The 10799-nt window shown below is 44.9% G+C and overlaps 1 protein-coding gene across 1 annotated transcript; it reads right to left on the bottom strand.

Annotated features, from left to right (window-relative positions):
* Positions 1-1038: 1038 nt before the first annotated feature.
* On the bottom strand, positions 1039-7593 carry LOC123137451 (neurofilament heavy polypeptide). Its single transcript, XM_044557212.1, has 14 exons — positions 7181-7593; positions 6585-6788; positions 6327-6508; positions 5635-5761; positions 5333-5533; positions 4940-4990; positions 4130-4864; positions 3625-3729; positions 3424-3506; positions 2972-3023; positions 2772-2840; positions 2659-2690; positions 1922-1993; positions 1039-1837 (listed from the first exon to the last, which is right to left on the bottom strand). The coding sequence occupies exons 1-14, from the start codon at positions 7286-7288 to the stop codon at positions 1378-1380; spliced, it is 2481 nt and encodes an 826-aa protein (XP_044413147.1). The 5' UTR covers positions 7289-7593; the 3' UTR covers positions 1039-1377.
* Positions 7594-10799: the final 3206 nt, after the last annotated feature.

The raw sequence follows: 10799 nt of genomic DNA on the forward strand, positions 1-10799 counted from the left end.
AATGCTAGCAAACAATTATTGTCTTTCAAACAATCAAGCCTGTGTGAGACATGCGAGATACTATGAGAGAGATACGGAAGTTCGTGCAAAGACAATGGCTGGACGAGGCAGAAGGGCCTTGAGCTGACCCGGCCACGCGGTTAGGGCTCGTCTCGGTCGACTCTTAGTGCCGGGTAACCTTCACGTCATTTCTTCTTTGAAAGAGGAATTTCGAGTGTTTTGACCAGGTGCAGAGCAGCGCTAATTTATAAAACGACCACCACGCAGGCATAGGTTAAACGAGGGCTGCGGCCTAGTCCCACAACTCGTTATGTACAGGGATCCAGTTGATTCTTCTGTTTGTAATTCTATTTTGTCTGCTTGAACGATTAGGAGACTGAAACTACTGCAAGCAACCCTCGATGCGTTCCAAATTCTTGGTGACCAATGGAAAGCGATGGGATGATGTTACAGTTACCTTTTGCAAGTGTGAGTTGACCACTAGTGCACTTTGGATATGTTTCGATGGTGGAATTGTTGAGCCGGAAGTCACGTGAGAAGGGACGACCAAGTCTATAGTACTAGTACTACTTCATCGCTTGTAAATTGACTGGGTACACGAGGAAATAGTAGTCTCTACTCTGATAAAAAATTGACAGGTGCGCAGGAGGGGAGATCATACTTGCAAGGCAGGAGGAGGCCTTGTTGAATCACGTTGTAGAGACATCCGTGCAAGTCAGTGGGCGATGCTCAAAGTGCAAAACGTGCGCTTGCCCACCAACATCCGTCGGCTCTGAAAGTCTCTGAAGATAGAGAGATAGGCAGCAAAGAAGTGCTGGAGAGCATGCACGCGTGACATGGACGTGAACCACTGTCGTTAGCAAGGCACTGCAAAACATAAGAAAGGCAAGGATAAACATAGGAGTACCACTGATGAATTGATGATGGTACAAGCATGCCGTTCGTTGTGCTCCGGTCGGGACGGTCAACCCTGCATACACACAAAGGATAGACAGAGATAAGAAACGGGAACATCTGCCACAAAAAAGAACGAGTCGATGACCAAATATAGCCTATATAAATAGAACATGAATAAGCTGGCTACAACAACATCCGACACAAACTAGATGTTCCCTTGAGGCTCTGCAGCATCACATCATGCATCCCACAACACAAAGTCACGACTAAACATTACAGCTACTGCAGATGTTTCCTGCCACAGCCCCCTAACTACAACAGACACAGACAATGACGACGGTGCCCAGTCAGCAGACAGACAAATTCAATAGGTAAGGTAAAAACAACGACGACCATGGAGTTTACAATCCATACAACGGTGCCATGATGAGAGCGAACCCATTTACAGGGGAAGTTCACGGTTGGTTGGTTGGTTCAAGCCTAAGCCTTCCTTCTGCGCTTCTTTCCAGTTGAAGACGCCCCCTTGCCGGATGCCTCCTGCTCCATTTCAGATGCCTCGGCCTCTTCTTTCTCCTCCTTCTCCTTCCGCTTCTCTTGAACAGATCCAGATCCGCTAGCCGCCACTGGAGTGGTAGTGGCAGCGCTTTTTGGTTTCCGCACAGGCCTACCCTTCACAGATCCATCGCCAGATTTGCTCCCAACCTCCTTCACCTTCTGGTTGCTGCTGTCTTTAGCTAAATCATCCTTCGTCTTGTTAGCTGATCCAGTGGCTTTCTCCTTGCCTTCTTTCTTAATCTCGCTGGCACTTTTAGGTGTCCCCTTGGCATCCTTGACAGCAGTTTTCCCCTTTGATTTGCTTGGAGTTGTTGACGGTGTGCCACCATTGTTGGGGCGCCAACCTTTCGGACGGCCCCTTTTCTTTGGAAGCTCCACTCCATCACTGCCACCATGAGAAAATCATGTCTCAAAAGAGCTCTACACAAACAAGTCTCAGAAACAAGGCTTCTATGTGTCCATTACTAACCTTTTAGGTGTTTCTATTTTTTCTTCCTTCACTGGCAGCAGCGTGATTCCTCTCCCTTTTCTGCCACAGCGCCTGCTTGGAGAAATCAGTAACACAAATTTAACAAATGACCTCCTTGGGATTAGGGCAGTGCACAACAACATATCTAGCTTTGGTCAAACACATCAAAATTAACAGTGCTCAGAACTGGGGCCACTGGCCAGTAATAACTAACAAGGTGAGCTAGGTTTGTGGTTTCAATTGGCCAAGGACAAAACTTTCCCTGATTGTTTAAGATTTACTGAAATCAATAGCAATTCCACAATGGAAGATTTGGAATCTGATTATCATGCTGCCAGTACCGCATCCACTATACACTGTATTGTTAGTCGACTTCGCGAAGTCCGCTAGCACTGGAGTGATACTATCAAATCAACACAGAATAACAAATGCTCAGCATTGATAGACACGATAGACAGGAACCAGGTTCTATATAAGTGAATATAAGAACTTGCACCATGCCCGCGAAGCTTGGTAGATTATGAAATTATGCATATGAGCAGTATTCTCAACATAGTGACATCAACGCCTACAATAGTGACCCTGTCAGGTTTGAGTTATTAGCCACTTTAAGTGCACTTGTGCATATTGGTTCTCAATACAATAGTGATGCATGAATCAACTTAGCTACTGGCAAATTAGACAGGCAGTTTGTAAGCTGCAGGTATACAAGAATGATGAAAATGATTTTTGCTTACATCTCAGATGCATCAGGAGTTTGGCCTTCTTCCTGCAAAAATAACAGTTACTCAGAAACAAGGGAATAAAACATTGTCCTAACATTATCATGAGGTGAATAACATGTGCATACCTCACTGATGAAATCCCATTTTTCATCCCTAAGCAGCAGTACCTCTACATCTCCATCATCATATGCAACCTATGCTCCAAAAAGCACGAGAGCCAAAAGAGAAAAGGAAAAAAGAAATTGAGTGATGGGACTTTGAATCAAACATTAGTGATCCATGTAAACCAAATAGCCACTGCAGCGAGATAAAACAGTGTACTGACCTTGTGCCTTTTGGAATGGGTATCAAATGAGTCAACAACGCCCTTGTAAAACCTGCAAATATAAATAAAGGCTTTCAAAACCTAATCTAAAATGAATAGCAAAATAGCAGGGCACCAAAATGCAGATCCATCAACAACGAGCCGAGATGGCTCAAGTTTAAACAGCAAACAGACTTTCCAAAATCTGAATGAGAATATTAATTTATGTGTCATTTGATGGAAGGAAGTCGAAGCATCTATGCTGTAGATTTAGAAGCGTTCAACATAACAAGGCATACTGTAGTCATAAGAACTGAGCTAATAATGGCATGTAGTATCTCTACAACTATTTCATCTAGGTTAACAGTGTACTAGTAACAACAACTAAGCCTTCTACAATTGGAGAATCCAGGAATTGATCATCTTAAGGACAGGCTACATTTCAGACGCATGTAATATTCACCCCCACTTACATCTCATCGTCTGGCCACCATACTTTGATCCTTGCACCAACTAGACTTCCATCCAGACCTTTGTCCTTCCTTGAGCGAGGAGTCTAACAAGAGCGTAAAAGGTTTAAGTATCAAATCATTTAGATAAAACAAACACAAGCTGTATTTAGAATTGCGGTGGATTATAATATTCCATTTGCACATGTGACTAAGAATAAATACCTCTTCAGTATCTTGTTCACGCTTCCTCTTCATCACATTATTCTGCCCACTTTGACCCTTGGTTCTACCTGACCCCTTGGTCAGAGACTTTGGAGAGACCATTTCCTGTATTGCAATGAAACAACTGGTATATGAATCAGACTGTTATAAACAACTAAAGTATGATATCACATTTACTAAATTCAAGTTGAAGGGTCACATGAATTGCTGATTTCTCATGCCACTGAGCTCTAGATTAGAACTTCCAGCAAAGAGAGCATATCATACCAGCCATTGAACCACGACGAATTACTGATATGATATACTAGCATTAACTTAAGTACAGGTAATTTAATTATATTAGTAAAGGACAGTTTTGAGGAACATACATGAAATTAAAGTTGCAGGATACACAAAAATATAAATCCAAAGAAATTTATAAAGATTGGATAATGCAGGCAAAGAACTGTTAACAGCAGACACCATGAATATGTGTACAAAAATCAACAACTGATAAGAAAATAACCTTTAGAGTCATATCCTTGGTGGTGTCCTCCTCAGAGAGGATTTCTTCCTTGTGCTGTTTCAAACTGGGTTTTTGCTGCTTCTTTGATGATTCTCCTTCACCAGTCTTTTTTGTGGAAGCTTTGGTATCATCCTTAGCTGATCGCTTTGTTAACTTCCCAGTTGAATCCATAGCCTCCTCAGTCTTCTTCAAATCTAAATCTGAAGATTGGTTATTTCTAGCAGCCTTTTTCTCTGATGACTTTGGTCCAGGAGGTCGGCCTCGTTTTGGCTTAACTACATCGGGTGTGGTATCAGCACGCTTTGGTACATTATCAGCCACTCCATTGACTACCTTCTTGTCTGCAGAAAACTCTCCGGATACTACATGAGCTTCTTTGTCAACATCAACATTAGAGTGTGGAGTAGCCACAGACTTGCAGGGTTTGAGCTTCAGGTCTTTGTCTGAATCAAGACCAGATGGCTTCTTGGGCTTTGCATCAACAGGTTCTACACCTTCATCATTAGCAGATTTCAACTGATCAGCATCTTTTGTGTCTTCAGGCTGTTCAGGCTTCTCTTTTGGTGATGCTGGTCCTTTTGGTGACGCTGATCCCTTTGGAGACGCTGGTCCTTTTGGAGACGCTGGTCCTTTTGGAGACACTGGTCCTTGATTAGCCTCACCATTATCAACCAGAGTTGCACCACTACTAATAGCAGTAGTTGGAGTACCATCTTGCTCCAGTTTTGAAGATTCCTGGAAATAGAGATGTGTTGCTGTACTATCAATCATTTCAACAAGGGATCCCCTTCCATGGATATAGAAACATACCTGAGGCAGTTCATCAGAAATAGTCCTTTCCGAAAGTTTGCCATCATCCACCTGAATGTAAAAACTCAAAAGTATGAACAGGTGCATCCACACAAACACCATACAGCCAACATATTGTCCTTTTCAGGGATCAAATGAACTATTTGTTAAGTATTACTCAGATCAGGCTGTTAAATTCATCGTACATGCTAAAACAAATCACAGTTTCATCATCCATGTGACCCCTCTCAGTCTATTCAAGAGAACTGAGAACATTTATGAATTACAGACACATCTAAGATATTATTATAAGCATGATGATTTACACCGATAATAATCATACGACAATCCAAAATCTAACAAAATGGAAGTATCTCGTAATAATAGTTATGACATGCAAGTAATATTACTGACCGTGTCCTTCCCAGAAGGATCAACATTGTTGTCTTCCCTGACAACCTTATCACCTTCACAAACCAGCGTGACAATTTTGCTGTATTCATCCAAGGGAGTGCCTTGAACTTTAAGTAACTGCAGGAATATTGGTTTGAGCTTCCCATCTTCACATGAGCTGATCACCTTCTCTGCAAGTTCAAAAGATGCTGGAGACGTTTCCTGGGAACATAAAACAAAAAAAATAGTATATGTGAACCTCCCTCCTTGCTTGGGCAAGGTAAATCCATACTATCAGCATGAAGAAAGTTGAAATGATATACCCTCTCCTCATTTCTAGCCTTTTGAAGAAGATACGATGCAAGCGCTGTCTGTATTTCTTCACTCTCATCTATTACAAGTTTCATTGTTGTTACCATAGATGATATGACAATTTCTGGTTGGTTTGATCTGAACACAGGATGACAAAAGGTAAATTCCATTAGAATCAGTCCAGAAAAATACGATGGGTACATCTAAAATGATAACGTCTCACGTACCATCGCCATGTTAATTTAATTGAACAAACATATCAATGTAAAAGAAAGTGCATCTCTTTTAACAACTATTACAATTACCAGGAAGGGGAATGCAGCATTTTTCCAACATAAAAAGGCAATGCTAGCAACTTGCAAAACAACAACCGCTATAATATTGGCAGCTTAGTGTTAGTTTAATGAGTTTAAATACATAAAGTTAAAATCTTCTTTTAGCAAAAACATTGAATAAGATACCAGGATCTGATAATTCTGCTAGATTGTTAAGAAAAAATGTACAGGACAGGTACAGCATACTATCTAAGAATTTGTCCATTAAAATCACATAAGAAAAAACCATTTTAGGCAAGTAAAATAACACCTTAGACATGTCAGGAGAATAGCAACATAGCTTAGCAAAACTTAGTAAACATACCCAGAAACTAGCAAGAAGTAGAAATAGATAAACTTAAGGTGAATAACGAGAAGTGGCTTCTTACGTCACAGTTGTGAAAAAATGGTTAAACATCTGCAGAATCAGATCATCCAACTCAAGGTCTAACATGACCACGCATGACCGGACCTTTGCCACAGTCTCAAGAATTGAAATCCTCCTTGCAAAGGACGGGCTCTCAATATCATCTAAATTCTGAAAAGTCCCCACAATTATGGAAAACAAATCCTGACAAAGTAGACAGCACAGGTCAGGATACAGGATAGAGAATAAATAAATCTTATAATCAGGAAAGACACAGTACCCTCATAATATTGTCATCATACGGAGCCTCGGGTGCAGTGATCCTTGTAACCTCAGATATACAAGATGCTATAGCAAGTTTGACCTCGGCGTTAGGGTGAGTCAGAAGTTCATTCTTGATCAGGGCATCCATTGCTGGGCGAACAGCAGCAAATGTGCTTGCTGCAGGTGATTGCTCCACTCTCAACAGATATTTCTCGACATCCTGCATATAGAAAATATCAAACTTGTTAAATCACATGAGCAAGTTTAAGCTATAATAGCCGCTGCCATAATCAGACTCGGCAGTTACTCCAATTCAGAAGAGCAGGGTGGATTTCAAGGAAGCTAACACCTCTATCAAACAACAGATAGACATAATCATGTACATATCAGTACCCAACAATAGATGACGCTCTACCAATGACTGAAAACAATCTCCTTTTTTGCCAGAACCAAGAATTGGACAAAATTAAGAGAAGCAGCGACAAGGTAAACATAAAGCTTATTACAATCATCCGAAAGCGATACAACCACAACGACAAACCCTACATACAGCCGTAACGGGCACAGAAAACCAAACAAGATAAACACACAAAGTTGAGAGAGAAGGCTCACGTAGAGGAGCTTGAGCAGGCCGTCGGAGTCGTCGGGCGCCTCCTGCAGGCGGGCGCCGACATCCTTGAGTTGCTCCTCAAGGTCGCTGTCCGCCCCGTCCGCCGCCATTTGAGGCGCCGGGAGGGCCGAATCGGAGCGCGGGCCGCCCGGATCGGGGCGCCTGCCCGGAGATCTGCAGCCGCTAGGGTTTCCCCTCGCGGCGCGGTGGGGGCAGGAGGACACGGCGTCCCTCCCACGCGAGGGGCGAGACTGGAGGGGGCGAGAGGGGGGTGGCGGTGGACGGTGGTGGTGGAGGTGGTGACGAGGGAGATTTGTCCCGCTCCCAACCCCCCGCTCCCTTTGCACGACGGGACGCAATTTCGGTGCGGCTCTCTGTGGCTCGGCCTTGCGACGGGGTGGTGGAGTGGAGCGGTGTTTGGAATCGGCGGGCGATTTATGGGGGGTTTGGGCCACTTCGGCGCGGGCGCGGCCTGCCAATTTTGCCCACGGACGCGTCGGGGGCGATCCTGCTCCGCTTTTGGGCGGCCTTGCGTCCGAGCCGAAGCCGCCGCCGCCGCGGGGCAGTGCACGCAGCACCCTGGGGAGATCTCGGCCGTCGCTTGCTTGGATCGGGCGGCCCGATGGTTGCCACGCCCCTCGCTCTGGCCGATTTGGCAATTTTTGCTAGGTTTTAGGCCCTCCTGCACACCAAACCATCAATCAACAAAAAGAAGGGGCAAAAATGTGAATTTCTTTCCTCAAAAACAAGGGGCACAAGATGCAAACCATGGGGGTGGAAGGTTGCTTGGAGCGGGCGGTCCGACGACTGCCACGCCTCTCGCTCTGGCCGATTTGGCAATTTCCGCTAGGTTTTCGGTCATCCTGCACATCAATCAACAATAAGAAAGGTCAAAAAAATGTTTTTCTTTCCCAAACCAGAGGGGGCATAAGGTGCAACCATGGGGGTGGAAGTGCGAGCCACAGCGGGGCGGGGCCGCTGTGGCATCACAGTGGCGCTCTCGCCAACTGGAAGTGATAATCGATCTTGAAGTCGTCGAAGAAGATAAAGCGGAGGGGGCGAAAGGCGGAAATAACACTAAGAGGAGAAGGATTGTGGCGAGACATGGAAGACGACGGTTCGATGAATATATGTACATAGAGGGGTGAGGCGCGAGTACGGGATTGTCGCATCGAACGATTGCTATTGTTTGGCGTGAGAAGTAATGACACGCTATAATCGCGTCTCGTACAAAACATGCGGTATGTAAGATACCTAGTATGTCACGATATATCGGTTGATCTATGCACGAAAGAGAAGAGAAGACGACGCTTTTAGGGCAACTCCAAAGCGGACCATCAAACTGCCCGCAACCGTCGGTTCGGACGTGTTTAGCCGTCCAACACGGGCATGTATCAGTCCGTCGAGCGGTCTGGACATACTTTTTTCGGCAAGCTCGAGATAAATTGAGAGCTTTACAGGAGTCCGGACAGCAACCATGTAGGACTTCAACACCTCCGGCCCACCCAAAACCCCTCCCGAACCCCGCGCCTCCATCCTCCCATTTTCTCTCCTTCAGCTTCTCTCTCTTGCCTTTGCCGCCGCTCCACCACCCCGGCCGCCATGCCACACCCCTGCCAGGAACTCAACGGGCCCGTCACCTCCAACGGTGCACCCGGGCTTCATGTCGCTTCTCCTCCGCCACCGTTCCACACCTCTCCGCCGACCGATGTGCATGTACCATCCGCTCCTATGATACTCACCATGCCTAGCAATTGTTCGGTGAATTGTCCAAGCTAAATTTTTTTGTCGCTTCTTATTTGAAGCAATGGATTCGGATTTGGAGTACATATACGAGCATTACGTTGAGTCATCCAACGGCTCATTCGACAAGGAGGACTACATGGGTGAGACGGCAATGATGCAGACGGTGCTTACATATGCGGAGCGTGCGGAGGAGCATGTTCTCAATTGCAAGGGATCGATCAAGGGTCATCGAGTGCTCAACCGCAACGGGGTGTGCGGTCATTTGACGCTGATGGATGACTTCTTTGCCCCCTGATGCCCTCTTCGGACAATTTTAGCCGGTGCTTTCGGAAGCGCAAAAATATCTTTGATCGTCTCTACCATGGCGTCTGGTCCTTTGATGAGTACTTCATACTAAAGAAGGACACCGTGGGAAGGATTGGGTTCTCTGGTTACCAAAAGTGCAAGGCCGCACTATGGATGCTTGCATATGGCACTGCCACTGATTCATGGGACGAGTACCTGCGAGTGTCTGAGCGCACATACGGAGATGACATGGTCAGGTTTGCAACTACCATGGTCGAGGTGTTTGGACCCCTGTACCTGAGAGAACCAATGGTGGTAGGCACCGAGAGGATCTTAGCAATCTCGAAAGTAAGAGGATGGCCAAGTTTGCTCGTATCTCTTGATTGTATGCATTGGGAATGGAAGAACTACCTGAAAGCTTTAAAGGAAAATATCAGGGTCGTGTTAAGAAGCCCATCATCATTCTTGAAGCAGTTGCATCACATGATCTTTGGATTTGGCACGCTTTCTTTAGCATTCCCGGGTCTCACAATGACATCAATGTGCTGCAGCGATCACCATTGTTTGCTAGGCTGACCGAAGCAAAATGGCATCCTTGGCACTATACTGTCAATGGGCATGAGTATAACCTGGGCTACTATTTGGTTGATGGTACATATCTATCCTCCATGGGCTACCTTTGTCAACACCATCTCTAACACAATTGCTAGAAAAAGTCTCACTTTGCCCAACGACTAGAAGCGGCAAGAAAGAATGTTGAGAGGGCATTTGGAGTTCTGTAGGCATGTTTTGCATTTGTCCGCGGACCTACTAAACAATGGGATTTGAAGACCTTGTGGGAGGTGATGACCTATTGTCTAATCATGCACAACATGATCATGGAGGATGAGGGTGAGAATGTTGCCGCGACTCTTGAATTTGAGAACATGTGTGATCCTATCAAACTTCGAGACCATAATCCAACCATAGTTGAAGAGTTTTGTTCAAATGCATCAACAAATTCGCTATCAAGCAACTCACGAGCAACTGAAGGAAGATCTGATTGAGCATTTGTGGGCGGTTAAGGGGGACAACAATGTTGGAGCATAATATTTGAGCATTTGAACTATTCTAGACTATATATGCAGCTATTTAACCGTGTGGACTTAAAAAACATTGGGCCCGGATATATGCGAATGGTGTTGGATGGCCGGCTCCACGCATCCTTGTCAGCGAACTGGTCCCCAACATTTTTTTGGGATTTTCATGCATTTTGATTTGAGTTGAATTAATGTATCTTTTTTGCAGGAAAAACTTCCAATCTATTCATTAACTATCAAGGTAGTACAAAAAATACCAGAAGTAAAATTTACATCCAGGTCCATAGACCACCTAACGACGACTACAAGCACTAGAGCATGTCAAAGGCACATCGCCGTCATCATGCCTCCATCATTGGAGCCGGGTAAACCTTGTTGCAATAGACAGTCGGGAAGTCGTCATGCTAATTAAGGCCTAGAGGACCAGTGCACTATAACAGCAACCGTTGCCGATGAAGAGAAACGCAGATCGGAAGGATCCAACATGTAGACACATGAACATAGATGAACG

The sequence above is a fragment of the Triticum aestivum genome, chromosome 6B (genome assembly GCF_018294505.1).
Source record: "Triticum aestivum cultivar Chinese Spring chromosome 6B, IWGSC CS RefSeq v2.1, whole genome shotgun sequence".
Classification (NCBI taxonomy): domain Eukaryota; kingdom Viridiplantae; phylum Streptophyta; class Magnoliopsida; order Poales; family Poaceae; genus Triticum; species Triticum aestivum.